At 32.4% G+C, this 19,531-nt stretch overlaps 1 protein-coding gene across 1 annotated transcript; it reads right to left on the reverse strand.

The window, feature by feature from the left end:
• Window positions 1-18,060: 18,060 nt before the first annotated feature.
• Window positions 18,061-19,005, reverse strand: LOC145681342 (uncharacterized). Its single transcript, XM_081752998.1, has one exon. The coding sequence runs from the start codon at window positions 19,003-19,005 to the stop codon at window positions 18,061-18,063; it is 945 nt and encodes a 314-aa protein (XP_081609124.1).
• Window positions 19,006-19,531: the final 526 nt, after the last annotated feature.

Consider the following 19,531-nt stretch of genomic DNA (forward strand, 5'->3'; position numbering starts at 1 on the left):
CGGTCATAAGCTCGAACGGTCATTACTCCCACACAAATGGACAAAACAGCCATACATAGCAACGGTCACAATCCCCACATAAATGGACAAAACCCCCACACAAATGGACAAATCTCCCACATGCAGAAATAGTCACAACTGCCAAACAAATTTACAAAACCCCATACTCATGTATTGCCCTTGTACTTTTTAATAACATTTTTTATTCCACTTAAACTGATGTTGCAACTATTCTTCTTGGGCGTCATAAAGAGCCGCAACAAAGACGTGAAATGACGATCATTTCAGAGTATGGGAGTTTGTCCGATTTTGTGGGAGTCTTGTCCATTTATGTGGGGATTATGACCGTTGCTATGTGTGGCTGTTTTGTCCATTTGTGTGGGGGTTATGACCGATTGTGTGGGCGTTTTGACATTTCTTGAGTGTGGGGGTTTTGGCTGTGGGGTTTTGACCGTTCGTGCGTTTGAGAGATTTGTCCATTTGTGTGGGGGTTATGACCGATCGTGTGGGCGTTTTGACATTTCTCGAGTGTGGGGGTTTTGGCTGTGGGGGTTTCGACCGTTCGTGCGTTTGGGAGATTTGTCCATTTGTGTGGGGGTTATGACCGTTTGTGTGAGTGTTTTGACATTTCTTGAGTGTGGGGATTTTGGCTGTGGGGGTTTTGACCTAGACCCGTTGTCGCTTCTAAATAACCACAGGGAGCATTACCCTGTGTTACAAGAGGATGGGAAACCAGCCACCATGTTCTCATCATCTAAGTATTATAAATTAGACTTAGGGGTTCTTCGTAGTTTTACTGAGTACGGACCAACTTATAGTTCAGGTACAGAAGAAATATTTCGAGATAAGATTCAAACTCCGAAGAGACAACGTTGGTTCTTAGTAAATTTTAAGCCAAAGAATTTCGATTTGGAAGACCTCATGGAACTTGGTTATCGAAGACACTTTCTGGCAACAGTGTCAGGGGTAGTAGAAATATCCTTAAGTTTAAGAAACGCCACATTTTTTGCATTGAAGTCTATTGACCTCACTTACGAAATTTGAGAGATTTTTCGGGAGTGTGTAGACCAATCAAGAGTCGATAAGTGGTTAGAGCGTTTTAGACATAATTTTCAATGTTCAAGTGCAATTCAGATTGCTGATTTGGTTAGAACGTTTAGCACATATGAGAGAAAGTCGACAATCGTTATATCCAGGGACAGTATGTTGTTAGATTTGGCAGCGTTTGCAGGTCTATTTTTAGAGAGAAATAAGACTCGGGATCGATAAGTACATAATGCAGAAAAAGTAGGTTTTAGTTTAAGTTTAGGTTAAGGTAAATATATGTAGAAGTATAATATGTGATTTGTTAGGATGCTATTAATTAGTATATAGCAATTTAAGTATATAGTCAAGTTTTATTAAGTTATGGGATTAGTTAGTGTGAAATTATTTTAGTAATATTAGGGATAGGTAAATTCATATATTTATATAGTTATAGTTTAAGTAAGTCAGTAGTAGTAAGGAAAATAGGTTAATCAGTTTTAAAATTAGATATAAGAATAAGGTAAGTGGTTAAGGTAATTTATAGTAGTATTTGGATTAATAGTAAATTATTAGTGTTAAAAGACATAAATTGAAAGATATAAGTTAAAAGAGGTAAATTTAAAAAAAAGTAAATATTTTGATTTTAACTAACAATTCTTGTGTCTTTATGGCATAATAAAGATAAATTATATTAGATTAATAAGTAATAATAAATAAGAATTTAAACCTTAAGAAGAATAAAAAGTATTAAGACTAAGAAATGTGATAATGGAGAAGAATAGAAATATAAGTAATATGCTATCTAGGAAAATAAGATCAGAAAGAGGCAAGATAGAATGAAATCATGGAATGAGTGATGAAATTAAGGTTTAGTGATTAGTAAGATAAAATTAGGAAAATAATGACATAATTAGGCCAACATCTCGAAAGAGAATGATCTAAGTAGGTAAGAAATCACATTCTCGTGAAGTTGAATTGGGCGTTTACCAGACCTCTCATGAGAATTTTTTATTTTTGAAAAGCACATAAGTCTTCGGCGGCATTAAGGCGGTACAAGATAGGAAAAGTGTTACCCATTTGTCGTTCTGTAAAGCAGTGGAATTTTTTTAGTCAGTCTGACCTATTTAGCAGAAAATCTAGAGAGAGCAAAATTTTGATTTATTTTTAGATATTAAATTTAGGCGTAGTAGTAAAGGATAGAGTTTAAATATTAAGAAAAATAGATGTTTAAGAAATAGTGAAATATAGAAAATAGGCTTTTCTATCTAGCTTTAAGTTAGGATAGTTAAGATCTAGGAATAGGAAAAGTAGGTGGAAAAAATATACTAATCATGAACACATAATGAAAGAATGAGAGAAAGAGAAGGAAAGAGGAGAGAAGGAAAGATCTGGAACGAGAAAGAGCTGGAAAGAATAGTAAAATAGATAAGATAATAGATGTATAGATAGCAAAATTAATAGAAGAATAGCGTAATGTTTATTTCAACAAGGATTTAACAATCAAGATTATTATTAATTTTGAAGTATTATATTATACCTGAAGTATGACTATTATTATTATTATATTATTATGTTATAATTATATTTTATAAATGTGAATATAGTGAAGAATAATGCTAGCTAAGTAAATATTAGTGATAGTAATAAAAGTAAGCAATATAGATATATAGCTATATGAAGATAAATGAGATATATATGAAGATAAATGAGATATATATATAAATGAAGATTAAGTAAGCTTACTAAGAAATAATTTTAGGGGAAGGAAATAAGACTTGGGAACCTCCAGTCTAGAAAGTTACCCTTAAGAGTTATAGAACATACGGAGACGGTTTAAAGCATCATGTTTAAAACTGTTCTAGGGTGCCGTTTCAAAGATTAGGCCATTTGGCAAATTAATTATTATTTATTATGATTATATTAAGATTATATTATATTATTATTAATTATTGAACCGATGTTGACACTGGCTTTAATAGTTTTTTGAGTTGAAAGGCCACCAACCAAAAACATTGAAGTTTATTAATCATGATTATGACTTATAGAATTATAGTACGGACGTATGTACTAATTACTAGATATAGTGATTAGAAATATAACATCTGGACGTAATAAGATATCAATTTTGTTGATAGACCCGATTTTGTTAAATAAAATAAAATAAATAAAAATAATAATAACACATTGTAAAGTATGAAGAAGATTAAAATTTTGAATTATAAGAATAAATATAGCATTAAACAATTTTTTTTGAAAAATAATAATAATAACAAGTGTAGCAGTAAAGCAACAAAATGTTTAATATATAGGGAAATTTAAGTAGCTGTACTCAAGATGTATTTATGGATGAAATTGCGAGCAGGGCCGCAATTAGACTTCAAAAGCCCAATTCCAGGTTCGAGGAAATGCGAATCTGCTTCAATCAAAACCCTTCAATCGATAAATATATTTTGGTTACAGTGAATAGTGATAAAAGATAGATAAAATGATTAAAATAATAATAGTAATAAAATAAATAAATAAGGTGTCGGGACATATAAAATATTAATGTAAACATGTGAATAAAATAATAAAATTTGTAGAGTTATAAATAAGTATGTATATAATAAATAATAAATAGCAAGTAATAATAATAATAATAATAAAATAGAGTTAGGTACTTACCCAATAGCTGGTAGATAATATTTATACAATGGTAAAGGTTTAAAAAAAAGTAACACACTTAACACTACCGCACACACATAATTTAAAATATATATATGCGAATTTTTTCACTAACACAAAGATCACATTAGCGGCTGTTGGATTCATTGTATGAGTGATTGAAATGTATTACCGCATAGATATTAGTGCAGTGAGTAATAAAAGTTTACCGGTTTAATATGACTTGACTTAGGAAGATGTGTGTTAAAAAGGACGCTCTTATTTAGAGACGTGGCAAGGATGCAGAATCGGTCAAGGTTAATCGGAAACGAGAGAAGGAGGAAAAAGAAAAAAAGAAATAAATAAGTTTTGATACATCAGCATTTAATCTAAAAGCGTTGACACAGAGTTGCCAACCAGGTAGCTCAAAGTGGGTCAAGTTTATCAAAACAATTGTGCGAATTTAGTGTTGGTGTGATTGGTTTTATGGTAAAAATCAATTTATAGTAAAAGTGAAAGTGCGTATAATATATTTCATGTATGTGAATAAACAATTTGGTATGTGTGCGTCGTTATTATTCTACTAAGAAAAGACTTAGGTTGGATAGAATTCTTAAAGGGTCGGATAAAACTAAGAAGATATAAAGACTCCAAGTAGTTACGTGTTGTTACGATAGATGGCAGACAAATGCAGAGAACTGCTATTTGACATAGTTTGTTTAGTATTATAGAAAAGACTGATTGGACTTTTAAAAAATAGTGAAAATTAATAACTACCGTTTTTTCTTTTTCTCAAACTGAACATTAAAATTTTTGGCGTTTATTTTTGAAATTACATGTGTAATTGGTGTTATATGTACTATGAAATAATAATATAAAAATTTTTATACAGGAAGTTCTCCAAAAACCGATCTTAAATATAAGATCTAGACGTCATCGGAGATGCCTTAGTTTAAAGTGGGGGCGTGTCACAGTACGCCAAATTCAGAGATAAAAGTTTATATTAAAATTCATTTATTTCATTAATTTGGCTAAAGATGAAAATTAAGTTGTTGTTTAAGAATTGGCTTGAAGTCAGAAATTAGTAATCTTGCAGACAGACATATTATCACATCATATTACATAGTGCTTATGATTGTTGTTTTTAATTAGGTAATGATACAGACACGAATCTGCACGTGTCATAACAGTATAAGCAAACATTGAAGCAAGACGAAAATGTAAACCTTTGTATAATTTATGTTCACAACAACACATTCTAAAAGTTGAGTAAAATTGTGAAAATCACAGACGTAAACTGTCTGGAGATTTGGTCACTGAGAGAAAATGCAGAAACTACGGTTTCAGCACAGAGATGTATCAACTACGAAATTTGGTAAGGATGAAACGACAAAATCATCATGAAGCAAAATGACATAAAAAGGTCATGTCGAACTGAATAGACATCAGTTGTGGATGATCCATTGGATCAGATCAGTTCCTGGAGACCCGTAGAAGGATCAGTTCTTGGAAACCAATCTGTAGAAGACCAACACCAAGTAACAGTGGAAACCCAACCACTGTGGTTAGTCACCGACTACGAACTCCGAGTTCAGGAGTTCGACTCCAGTAAACATCCAAGGTATGTGGTAATACATCTCTGACTCTCTCGACTGATTGAATCGCCAATAGTTTGCCTAACGTGATCTAGCAATCTTGCTTAACTAAACATCACAAACATAATACACTTAGCTCTATAACATTATGGACAATAAATGTTTACTTAAAGATGAAATGCTTAACCCTTAATTAATTTATTACCTTTCGAATGTCAAGCGTAAATCCTACATCGTAGGTTGGTGGAGATATGATCATTATTGCATTCCTGTCTATTTTGGATAATAGACAGAAGCAGCCTATAGCGTGTCATTTTGCTTCCCAGCTCAATACTACATCCCAGCTCAATAGGCACGACACGATAAAAGGTTGATTATATATAAGTGAGGAAACAAAGCAAAACATGAGAACAATAGAAGTGCGAAAGGTAAGATGAGATAGATTATATAAATAGATGAAAAGAAACGTTACTTTACGTATATATGATTGTTATTAATAAGAAAATAATGAGACAGTATATTATAAGCAAAGAACACTAATGATCATAACGAAGGATTAGGTATACAATGCACGATACGTATGATATAGTAATGGGCGTGAATGATGTGGCGAGGTGCATACACAGGACAACACGTGGGAGATATTAGTTAGACAAATGAGCTTATCTTCAGCCTAGAGGCTGCTCTATTCAATGATGAAAACGAATGAGGCCCATGTTAGTAAATAATGGTAAACACTATGCTGGAAATGATGGGTGAATGAGAGGAAGATGTTCATGAATAACGCAATCGGCGATGATAAGTAAAGCGGAATCTAACGGTGGTAGAGTATAGTGAAATAAGGTGAAGAGAAGCGAAAGTGGAGAATGATAGTAACGGTGAGGTGTTGAGTGAAGTGCTAAATAACGCATTATATTCTGAAGTAAAGGATGTCGGGTTTTGAAACGTCTGGTGGTATATGTTAGCCGCAGATTTTCAAGAAAGTATTGTAAGGTCGGAAAGGTAATTTGGCGGAGTGCGCAATTAAAACAGTTGTCGTGGGTTATGAAAAGAACACGAGAAGCTGACTTCCAATACGAGGCCGAAACGTGTAAGTAGCCAGCAATGAAATTTAATGCATAAATGATAGATTTACTCTTAAAACAGTTCTAAGCGATATAGCCCAAGGCTTATCCTATGCCTGGCGTGTTATTTCAAATCATTTCGCTAATACGATAATTTTTGTAAGTCAAACAAAATATATATTATTTTAAACTCTGTTAAACTAAGTTTTGTGACACACAGAGTTTGACCCTGGTTTAGCAGATACGCAGTAGTGACCAATAGATTCCCTTTTGTTATATGTATACCTTATGTAAATAAACAATCATCATCATTATATATTTTCTCCTAATTCCATTTTGCAATTGTTAAATAAGATTAACAAAAGGTTGTAAGAACTAATAGCGTTATATTAACAAAGGTTCACCAATTAGTTTATAAAATAATTTCGTCCTTATTTGTAATGGAATTGCAGGGGCTTATCGCCCAGCCTTGTTAGGAAGAAGAAGCATATACAGCTTATTGCTTTGCAGATAGCATACACTACAGGGAAATTAAATCATAGGTCACACTCTATCACTGTACTACTAAACCAAACTAGTAATATTGCAAGACAAGAACCATTGTCTTGTTCTACAAATAACACTAGACTAGTAAGTGATAACACAATACGTGTACAGAAACCAATACATAGTCATTCAGGGTGTAGCCAGCAAGTTATTCTAGAGGGCCTTGACTTTTACAAAATAAAACAAATCAAAAGTTTCTTTCAAGATTATGAAAGAATTAATAACACATAGATACATATGTATTTCAGAAGTACATATTATTATTATTATTATTATTATTATTATTATTATTATTAGTAGTAGTAGTAGTAGTAGTAGTATAGTAGTAGTAGTAGTAGTATAGTAGTAGTATTAGTAGTAGTAGTAGTATATTTCATATATGCTACATTTCTGAGACTTGAGTCTTGATAGTACGTGAAGTTAAAATCAAAGGTTATGTTACGGACGGCAAATGATGGCTTAACACCAAAAACACATTCCTGGCCGGGACCGGGGGTTAGTTTGTTTTATGTTTATTAAACGTGTTTAATAATTACAGCAAATAAAGGATGTTTATAATAGAATGTGAAAGAATACTGTTTTAAAAGAATTAAACTACGGCAACATGTTAAAATAATTAAAATAACCTAATTAATCAGCCACTTTGTACTCTCGTTTGCTTAACTGGATGAACCGAGGCCTAAAGGAAAAGAGTTTTCTGCCCAAATCTCATAAGCAGTGGGATATTTTAATATTATAGAAATCGACCCTCCTTTCCCTTAGAAGTGTAATTTTCAAGATGCTCAAACATAGTATTTTATTACTTTTAGTTAAAAGTTCAAATACCGAGTTTCACGCATCTAGCTTAAACAAATTCTTGCTTAATTTATTTACATATTTTCTGAGTAAGTAATAGGGAATTCGAACATAAAAAAGTGCTCCCTTTGCTCTTTCCCATTTATGTGTTCAATTTTCAGTTTTTTTAACAGGAAAGCTTATATGGCAAGTTTCATTTTACTAGCTTTAGAAACTTGCGAGATACACTACCCTTTTAAAAAATTTTGCCTCACCCTTTTTACGATACTTATTTCCAAAAATTCTTTCTTATGTCCTGCTTTCATAAGAATATTATATTTTATAATTAAAATTTAACGACTCTACTTGTAGTAGTATGCCCAAAAATCACTCATCTTTACTCTTTTATATAAGAGTACAGAAGATAAATACAGTCGAACAAATGGACTTCCATGAACAGTTTCCGATTTCTTATAATTAACTTATTCGTACATTTCCCACAAGCTGTGGTTTTAAATTTACGCTCTGTCAAGGTCCAGGTTTCAAAAAGGAGCTAACTGGAAATATAATAATATTATGTATTTATGTACATGTGTAATATGTATAAATTTATTGTCTTATTGAAGCTTCCGTAATCTGGAAATAAACTGTTGATTTGCTTTTAATATATAAAAATCATGCTCTCCTAGGAAAATTTGCATGCTCCCCTAAATGACTATGTAGTAATTTCTGCAAAAATGGCACAGGACCTAAAATTTAGGTCTAGTGCCTATATTTTTAGGACTTGTGCCGTTTAAGACTTATGAGTGTCACCCACTGTATCAGTAGCGTAACTAGAATTTTTCTCAGGGGGGCCAATGAAGGGCCCAAGAAGATTTTGAGAGGGCAATCTCCAATGAATGATTTTTTTCATATATATATATATATATATATATATATATATATATATATATATATATATATATATATATATATATATATATATATAATTTGTGTGTGTGTTTTCAAGGTGAATGTTTTCATCTTTGTTGTTCATGATTTTACTCTTTTACGGTGAAAATGTATGAATTTACTACTTCAAACAACTAGGACACATTAATACAATTGATTTCCAATATAAGTAGTAATTTAATCGTTGCATTTAAAATATGTGTGGCTGGTAGATTTAAGTGGAAGCAGAGAAATACACTTTTACAGGTCAAGAAAATAACTTCGAGGTTCATGCCTCTACTTAAAACAGGATCTTTCTATTCTTGTGGGCAGCAGCAAACTTATCAACAACTTCTTCAAGATCCAACGATTTAGCAATTTTCTTCAATATAAAGTAATCCTAAGTTTTTCAACCTATCATCAGTCATTGAATTGCCTATATATCTTTAATCTTTTCAAACATGAGAATGGCCTTTCACATGTAGCACTAGAAACTGATATAATCGCAGAGATTATATCTAACTTGTTGGTTTCTAGGAATGCGTTTTTGTAGACGCAAAGATAAACGAAATTCACCAAGGAATCAACTTTGGGTTTCTCTCGTCTTCATACAACTTAATTGTGTTTGGGAGGATTTTGAGTTTACATTTAAATATTTCCAGATCACTCTCATAATACTGGGCCATATGCTCCACAATTTTGTAATTTAGAAAGTTTTCACCTTTTGGATGTAGAGTAGTGATTGTTCTAATGATTTTGCTACATGATCCAAAGTGTTTGTCCGTCTCAGTGATTGCTTTATCAATCGTAGGCAGGAAAATGTCTCTTAGTATATTATCTTTAGAAAATTCGTTTTCTGCCTCCAATGAAGGAAGAGATTAATCCAAAATGAATTTGTGATATTTCGATGGGGAATGTCTAATTCGTTTCCACGAGGAATCCCTATAGCCTATCTGTTTCCGGCTCTGGAATTTCAGGACCATTTTCTATGCATATTCACAAATATTCTTGATAAATTTGTTCGAATGTTGTTTGTTGAGAGGCATATTCTCCAGACCACATTTTCGACAGCGTTTGAACTAGTGAATCTACAAGAATCAGACCTTCCGACATGTCTGCATCTACTTAAAATAAGGCAAAGCTCAAAGTTACAGCATGGCAGCAGTAATATTAAATTTTACCCGAAAATATTCCATCTCGTATAGATGACATTTATTTCCCGAATGGAATGATGGAAGTAAATAAATATCACAAGTACCAGATTTACTTTAAGACCACATAATATAAATAGTTGTTTGGTAGATGAACTGTATTATTAAAGTAAAATGTGATGTACGAGGACAAAAGTACTTACGACACAAACGTCGCACAAAAACAGGAACTGAACTATAACAGGACAGTGATTTGCCGTTCCACCCCACTTTAAATTATAAGCCTTGCTCTTGAAGCTTAAGTTTTACTCTAAAGTAAACTGCCAATAATTATCATGTATTCTCAATATTTCAGAAAAATGTCAAAATTTCACGCTCTAAAAAATGGTAGCTTAATCAGTGACGAAACTAGACATTTGGTGCCCAGGGCAAATTTTGCGATTAGTACCCCTTTCATCTAAATCCACACCAATAAACACACATATTAGTTTGCTGGCGCCCGGGCAACTGCCCCGGTTCCAGGATCTTGTTTTGATCTGGCAGTAGTTCAATTACTTTTGGTTACTTTTACCCTTGAGCTCTAAAACTGAGTAATGAATGTGCCTTTACGTTATTAAAATGATGAAGTGAGCACTCTTTGAATCAAAAAGAGGAAATATGTTTTTCTTTCCCTAATATCAAACAGTGTTAGAACAGACATTTAAATCGGGACTCCTTACAGCAAAAAAAGTATACATGGTCCTTTTCTTCCTTTCGTTTGTTTACCTTCACTACCTTTTAGAATTTGACGTGAATTCAAATACACAAACACTTCACACCCACAACGAATGGCCAAAGCTCAGCGGTAGAATATCAGCTTAAGATTCGGAAGATGGTGTGATTGATCCCTCGTGGATAAATATTTCGACTGAGGAAATTACCAAAATTCTTCCTTGGTGGCCCTATTGACTAATTTCCCTTATTTATATCCTCTGAATCTCGGATGTTTCAAAGAATTAAAATAAATTCAAATGTAGTTGAAATAACGCTACTATCCTGTAGTCGATGCTAAATTAATATTGTAAGTTTTGAGACTAGATTTGAAGAAGGGGCATTCATTAGTATATCCTGTTGAAAATCAATGTCACCACTGATTTACTCTTCTGCATAATTCCTACAATGTAATTTTCCGAGAAATACTTAATGCTTAATTTTCTCAGTAATGCATATTTTGACGCAGAATTAATATAAATCTGTGATTAAAATTGGTATTCACTGACTGAACTTATTGAATGGAATATCTGTAGACCAGTCCCACAAACATCAGATAACAGGATGATACAACTTGGTCATGTGAGTAACTACACTTTTACACAAAACAGCATTACTGCCGCGACCAAGTTGTATCATCTCGGTATCTTACCTGATGGTTAGTAATCAGGAGATTGTAGCACTGGCTCTGTGATTAATTTCGGAATTTCTCTAGTAGTAGCAGTTTTGGGATTAAGCTACAGTTAAAATAGTTTAAAAGAAAATACTTCTGAAAGATTTATTTATAAAGAATCACTGATTTTTGTTAGCCTCATTTCCCCAGGCTTTAGTTAGTAGAATAGGTCCACCAAATGCTGACTCCGTTTTCCTTGAAGATCACTAGTATCGCTTATTAACATCGCTGCAGAAGGTTTCTTCTTAGTTGCCACGGCCAAGAGCGTTAGGAAATTAGACGTACTAAAGACAAGACCAGAAGGTAGACGAGAAGGAGAACCAGTACCAGTAGCAAATAGTAGGTGTTGGTAATATTCAGTATCTTAATTTTCTCGAACTATTGGGATACGAACAGCAGAGAGAATGACAGAAATAATAAAAACTTCTGCTCTCTTCTTTTACTGTATATTAAACAAGGCCTCTCGATATTATTTGATGATAATAATTATAGTGCCAAATTATTCAATGGATGCTATGCATTTGTTCTATGTCGCCATAATCGATGGAAATTAATTACTTAGTGTACGAAGACTTCTTTCTTCCAACACGAGTCGTTTTACTCCAGTGTATTATTGCTGCAGTGCTATTTTTAAGTAAGCATCTATTATTTTAGTATGATTTTCAACATTCAAGCAAATCTGAATGCAGACTGATTTTTCTTTCTTTTTTTTTTTTTGTTGTTCTTTGTCGAAAACAAAGAAGACAACCATATAAAGGACAGAGGTTAAAAGGAACGTTCAGATGCTGAGGTCAATGCATGCACCTTACAGATTTAGATAAATTTGATCTTGCTGTACTACAAACAAAAAGGAGCCTGAAAATTTTTTGTTCGGAACGCAGACTATTACAACATACGATATTCTGCAATTGGTAACTTTGTTGTCGAGATATGTTTCGGTAGAAGTTTAACTTGCGGCCACTATTCACTCACCGTTTGTCAACATATAGCAGCATCACTCTGTGTGGGGGGGCCGCTAGGGAGGCAAAGATTCTGAGCAAAGAGCCTGACCCCCCAGGCCCACCCTTGGCTCCGCCACTGCACTGTATTGCATAATAAATGTTCTTTGTTCAGTTTTAAATTTACTGCGTTCTTTATGTACACAGTTGGAATTTAATGTTCACTCGTGAAATGTCTAGTGAGCTTTTGTTCTAATAAACTTTGGTGGATTTTTGTTCTACTCTTAATAAAATACGCTCCGCATAGTATATATTGCAATTCTGAATGTTTGCTTGGTTTCAGAAGGCTGGTAAAATATGCTTTTTAAACATTTTTTTTTAAATTTTAAATTTATTTATTTTTGTTTTAGCAATTTGTCTTGGGATTCTCGTATCTCCATTCGAAAGAAACGAATTTCTTAACTAATTATGTAACTAATTCTTAAAATGAAATAGGTTATATTATGTAATTCGTGTATAAGTGCAGAACAGATAGTGATAATAATAATCTTAGTAGTACCAATATAGCTGTTATTGTTGGAATTAGCTACGTTCGTAACATTATTGCCAACTAGTTGCTGCATCGTCGCAATTTCGTGTGGTGGTGGCGAATTTCAGAACTAAAGTAAGTGAATGAAAAAGGCACAATACCTAAACGGCACAAGTCCTAAAAATCATACCGCGGCAGAAGTCCTAAACTGCAGAAGTCCTAAAATTTAGGTCTAGTGCCTATATTTTTAAGACTTCTGCCGTTTAGGACTTCTGGATGACACCCGGCACATCATGCTGCCTCAGTGATGGTTTGTGGGGAGTGAGCTACTCAAGCACAACCCAGCTGTATTTTTGCGAACAAGGTGTTAAAACATCTGCCAAGGTATACTGGGACACAGTGCTAACAACTATAGTGTAACAACTGTCTGCTACCATGTTCCCTGGAGAAAGGTGGACCTTCCAACAGGATTCCGCTCCAGGCCACACAGCGAAAACAACTTAGGACTGTCTGGCACGGAACGTTCCTCACTTCATTTCTACCACTGATTGACCTTCTAGCAGCCCGGACCTTAACCCTTTGGACTACAAACTTTGGGCAGTCCTTCAGGCAAAGGTTTGCCATAAACGGCATCCATCTGTCGACAGTCAGAAACAATCCTTGGCTCGAGCAGTGAACAATTTTCCCATGGACAGTGTTGGGTAAGTTACATGTAAAAATGTAACGCGTTACAAGTTACTTTACTCTTTCCTAAAATGTAACGCGTCACTTGCCCCCAAAAGTAACTGTTACTTTACTTCGAAAGTAACGCGTTACTTTTAGGTCCGAAACTTAGAATATGTGAAAAAATGTTATCACTTCAATTTTTCGTACTACTATTACTATCGCTTTTATTATTATTATTATTATTATTATTATTATTATTATTATTATTATTATTATTATTATTATTATTATTATTAATATTATTATTGAACGTTCTGAATCGCTTTATGTAAATGCAAGGACAAATTTTTACTTGACAGCTATAAATTATGAATATTTTCATATAATGTAACATTGGCTAAAATGCCATATTGCGTTACTCGTAGGGATGGGCTAGGGTAACCAGACGTACTGATTCTCGCAGTACGGTACTGTTTTTCAAAGAGCTGTCCTGCGTGTTGCGAAGATGCCTAGGAAATCGAGAAATATCCTTCTTCTTAAAATGTCCTGCGAAATGTCCAGAGTTAATTTATTTGCAATATCTTAATGTTTCATTGTTTATTCACAATATTTTGAATCAAACACACTATTTTCCTGAATGATGAACCGCTGTGTTTTTTAACACTCCTCAAAAGACTAGGGATGGAGAACAATCAACAAACCATTTTTTACAATACATTGCTTTTACCGAGAAGGGCTTGTTGAGATATCGGTAAAGTAGGAAAGGTTTCTTTTTGAACTTATGACAGTGATGCTAACCAAGTTAAATAGAAGTTCCCTTGTGCCGGTCTAAATTTTCTCTCATTTCTTAAAATAATACCACGCTTCGAAATTTATTTTTTTTTAGCCCAACACGAACTTTGACTGTACGTTCATAAAATAAACCAATTTGTTATTCATCAAAACATTTGGAGTTGTGTTTAATTTTATTTTATTTTATTTATTTATACAAGTAACAATACAGACATAGTGGACACACACACTGCACACACAAATAGTATATCTGTTTTTAGGCCAGAAATTCTCCGGTACTCCAGAGACTTATTATCAGGCCTATACAAAAAAAAATTGTTTACATACCAGCCTATATAGCCGGATGGCCTCCGGTATTCCACGAGGCCAAAAAAAAAAACATTAAAACACATACTATGAAATACATAAAGACAGACAGACACATACATATATATATATTGGTGGCAACACTTCTAATACACACACCACAACTATAAAATTATTTTATTTTTTCTTTTATTTATTAGCACTACGACTGGTAACCTCCGGACCTCCTTGAGGTTCCAGTCCTTGGCAGGGTTTCTTTAATATTAATCAGTATTTTATTATAATTCATTTTTATAGCTGTTACTTTTTTACTACAATTTTAATTAACTATCATTTAATTTATTATTAATTTTACATTATCTTTCAACAAGAAGACACATACATAATACATCCTAATGACATAATATGATTATGATAGATGGCTCTTCACAGAAGCTTTCGCTTGTGAGTGAGAAACCATCTTCATAAAGTATATATAAGTGAAATTTTATCATTTTTTCCTCTTTTTTCTCTTTTTTTCCTTCTCTCCATTTTTTCTTTTCCCTTCCCCTTCTCTATTTTTCCTTTTTTTTAAAAAATAAATAAAAAAATATACCCCCCAGTAGTTGTAGATAAGCATATTTCAAGAGACTTTAGTCGATTATTTACTAATTTAATACATGAATTTAATACGTTAATTTAAAACGTTAACGCTCTTAAGTCATCATTCTTTATTTCCTTTAACCAATTAGTTATTAGTATTTTTAATCTATGCATTTTTCCTTCTTCCCTAATTTCTTTTGGAGTATTATTATAAAGTTTCGGAGCCAAATAATACGTTTGATTTTGTGATATACCCTTATTTACTTTTATTGTTTCAAGATCTTTTTGAGTTACTTTTCTTGTTCCATACCCATGAGAAATTTTATTCCATTCATTTTCATGTTTTTTTACATAGAGTAGGACTGCTCTTATATATAATTTTTCAACAGTTAAGACTGAAAATTCTCTATACAGGTTTTCTAGACTGTCTTCTTTGTTTTTATTTAAACATATTCTTATAATATTATTTTGCTGAACTTTTAAAGGTCTTATATGCGTCTCATAGGCAGATCCCCAACTTAAGATACCATACTGTAATATATTTTGTGTTAGTGCATAATATACCATACGTAAAACTTTTAATTCTAAACACCCTCTTAATTGTACAAATTTATACAGCAATTTTCTTAATGTCTTGGCTACATATTGAATATGCGATGTCCACTTTAAATGTTTATCAATTTTCACTCCTAAATAATTTTGTTCAGTTACTTTATTTATTGTATTACAGTTACAGTCTAAAGTATTAATAAAGTTATGATATTTTAAGACAAAATTTTGTGGCTGTCCGGTTATTGTTGGTGAGAAAGCAATATAATTGGTTTTCGTTAAGTTTAGTACCAAGGAATTTTGTTCAAGCCATTGTTTTACTTTCTTTACTGTTATTTCCGCTTTTTTTATAAGTTTCTTCCCACTTTTTCCCTGTTATTATTATAGTGGTGTCGTCTGCAAAAGATTGAATATAGCCATCAATGCCTATATTGTACAAATCATATATATAAATTATAAATAAAATTGGACCTAATACTGATCCTTGTGGCACTCCATAGCTAACCTGTGTTAAGTCACTCATAACATTTCCAATTTTAACAGCTTGCAATCTATTACTTAAATAACTAGTAAAGCACGAGAGTACTACACCTCTTACTCCATAATGTTTTAGCTTAGTTAACAATATATTATGAGATATTGTATCGAATGCTTTGGTTAAATCCAAAAATATTGTTATTACTTTTTCATTATGATCCATGTAATTTGTTATTATTTCCGTTAGTTTATAAATTGCATCAGATGTACTTCTCTCTTTTCTAAAACCAAACTGATTTAATGCAAGTAAGTTATTAGTTTCAAGAAAGGAAACTAATCTCTTTTTAATACATTTTTCTAATATTTTAGCACAATTACTAAGTAACGATATTGGTCTATAGTTATTGAGATCCTTTCTTGACCCTTTTTTATATACTGGTTTCACGAGTGTTAGTTTAAATTGATTAGGGAAAATACCTGTTTCTAAACTCATATTATATATATGCAACAGTGGTTTAGTTATTTCTTCTTTTACAGTTTTCAATATTTTAGCAGTTATTTCATCTAGTCCTGGAGCCGATTTTGCTTTTAGTTGGTTTATATAAAATGAGATTTTTTGTTCAGTAATAGGCGTAAAAAACATACTGGTTTTAGCTTTGTTTCCTAGGTTTTCATTTATTTTGGTTAAATTTACATTTTTTACTAACCTTTCACCTATATTGGAGAAATATTTGTTGAATGTGTCAACTACTAGTTTAGGATATTGCTGAAAGTTAATGTTACCCGTAGCCGTTTGTATTACTTTAATGTCCATGCTTTTGTTTTCTTTTTTGTCAATAATGTTTGATATTACATTCCATAATTTACCTGTATTGTTTTCACAATTAACAATCTGCTTTTTATAGTACTCATTTTTTACCATTTTTATCAGTTGAGTTACCTTATTTCTATATTTTTTATAGTGTTCTTTTATTTCTAGATTATCTTTATTTTTTATTACAAGTTTGCTTAATTTGTCTCTTTCTCGTATATGTAATATCAATTCATCAGTTATCCATGGCTTTAACTTACGATATTTTGGAATAGTTTTTTCAATTACTATTTGTGAAGTTTTAATACATTTTTGTAATGTCGAAATGAAAGCTGAAGTAGCTAAATTTACATCCAAACTTTGATACACATTCACCCAACTACACTTCTGTATTTCATTTTTTAGTCTTTGGTAATCTATAATAGTTCTAGGTTTGTTTGTTATTGATTTATCGGCAATTTCCATATTTAAGTTAACACTAGTAATATAATGATCTGTAATTGCCGTATGCAATATTGCTGCAGTGACATTTTGATTATATTTTTGCCTTAAAAAGATATGATCTATACATGTTTTAGTTGTTTCAGTTACTCTTGTATAATTATTTATACATGAAATATACCGGTTTTTATAAAGTATGTTTAAGTAGTTGTCTACATTTTCGTCGCACCTATTACTTAATATGTCAAAATTTATGTCTCCAATAACCAACCCATTTGTTTTGACATTTTTAAGTTCATTTTCGAAGGAGCGTAAGAATTCTCCTTCATTACCACTTGGCGTTCTATAAATACACATTAAATTATAGTTTTCTTTGCCATATGAAATATTTAAACTTAGACCAGAAGCATCATTTAGTTCTAATTCTGTAATATTCTCAATACTAATATTATTATTTATGAATACCATTACACCATCTGCTTTATTTAGAGATCGTTTTGTGAAGAAACAATGATAATTTTTAAAATTTATTTCATATTGATTATGCCATGTTTCGGAGAGAACTAATACATGTAAATTAAATTCTAAATTTTGTAATAAAATTAAAAGCTCATCCCAATTTTTACGAACACTTCTAATATTAAGATTTAAGATGTTGATACCAATTTTATCTTTAAACACATTATTAAATAAAGTAACAGTTTCGCATACATTAGTTTCGATATTTTGTTGAGTATTTATATCTTCAATTATAGAACTTGTTTCAAGCATTTATTTAACCCTTCCTACAATTCTTACTACCTGTTTTTGCTGAAAATTACGTCAATTTATCAACATCTTCTAGGCTACGTAATATAAAAACATCTTTATCTCCCTCTCTTTTACGCAACTTTATGCTACCTGTACTATCTACCCACAGGAAGGCATAATTCTTTTCGCTTTTAATTTTCCTGGCTTTTCCAAATACCTTTCTGCGGTTTAGAGTTAGACTTTGATTGACATAGATGGGTTCATTATGGTTATATCCTAAGTGGGTACAATTGAGATTCCTCTTTACTTTACGTTTCTGGAGGAAATTTTCTTTAACCTCTCTCCGAACAAACTTAACCATTATTGTTCCTGATGTTTGGTGAGGAGCTTTCTTTACTCTATGGCATACATCTATCATTTCTCTTTCAATGTTTATGTCTAAAGCACGGCCCAACTGTTTTACAACTTCATATGTATCTTCGTTCGTTTTTTCTGGTACACCCTGTATTTCTAGCGTGTTTCGTCTTCCATACTGGTCGAGCTCATCTAATCTCATCTCAGTGTCTAGTAGCTGCTTTTTGAGAGCGATGTTTTCTTCCTTCAGCCGTTCAATTGTAGCAAGGCACGCAGAAATGCTTTCTGATTGTTTTCTGATGATGTCTGCATTTTCATCCAGTTTCTGATGCGCCAGGTCAAGAGACTTTCCAAGTTCACGCTCAAGGTCGGTGTTGTTTTTCTTAATCACGGAGATATCATCTTTTAGTTCTTTTAACAGTTTATAAATGTCTTCGATAGATGGAAGCACTTCATTCTGTTCTGAATTGGTATTACGCCTAGCTTTTGTGCAACCTTTACACTTCCAAGGCAAATTTGATTGTTTCATATATTCCACGTCACTTTCTTTTAACTGCGAACATTTTAGGTGGGTCCAGTTTAGACACTCAATGCACTGAATTTTGGAGGTAACGTCTTGTCTCAGAACAGGTTTGGAACACTCAATGCAGGAGCTCATGATGTTTGTTTATATCTTATGATCGTACTCCTATTCAGGTATTTGATGTTTACGTGTCAATCAATTTATGATTTTTGCAACAGATAGTAAAGTCAGCGATATTATTTAACAAAATGTATCTAGTTAAATGTAAGAGTACTTACCGAATTCGTTATTCTTGTATCACTTCACTCACGTAAACAGTATCACTTAAATTTAAACTAAATATTAGGAGCACTTTATAATGTGTCTTTACACATCCATGCCAGTGTCGCCAGTACAAATTCCTTTAATACTTTTGTTCAGTGCTTCTTTTTACCAAAAATGTTTATTAACTTAAGGTTAACAGTAAATGAAATAATGATATGCGTATTGCCGACGCAGTAAGATATCATATACTATTGTACTTGTGTCCTACTTTTCGATTGTTAGAGTGTGGTCATCCTACGATGGGCACGAGCGAGTACGAGCGAATATTCTTTGAAACTCAATTCGACTAAAAACAGACATCTTTGAACTCGATTCGAAAAATTTCCTCCAACTCGAC

The sequence above is a fragment of the Thermobia domestica genome, chromosome 3 (assembly GCF_964235325.1).
Source record: "Thermobia domestica chromosome 3, izTheDome1.hap1.1, whole genome shotgun sequence".
Taxonomy (NCBI): domain Eukaryota; kingdom Metazoa; phylum Arthropoda; class Insecta; order Zygentoma; family Lepismatidae; genus Thermobia; species Thermobia domestica.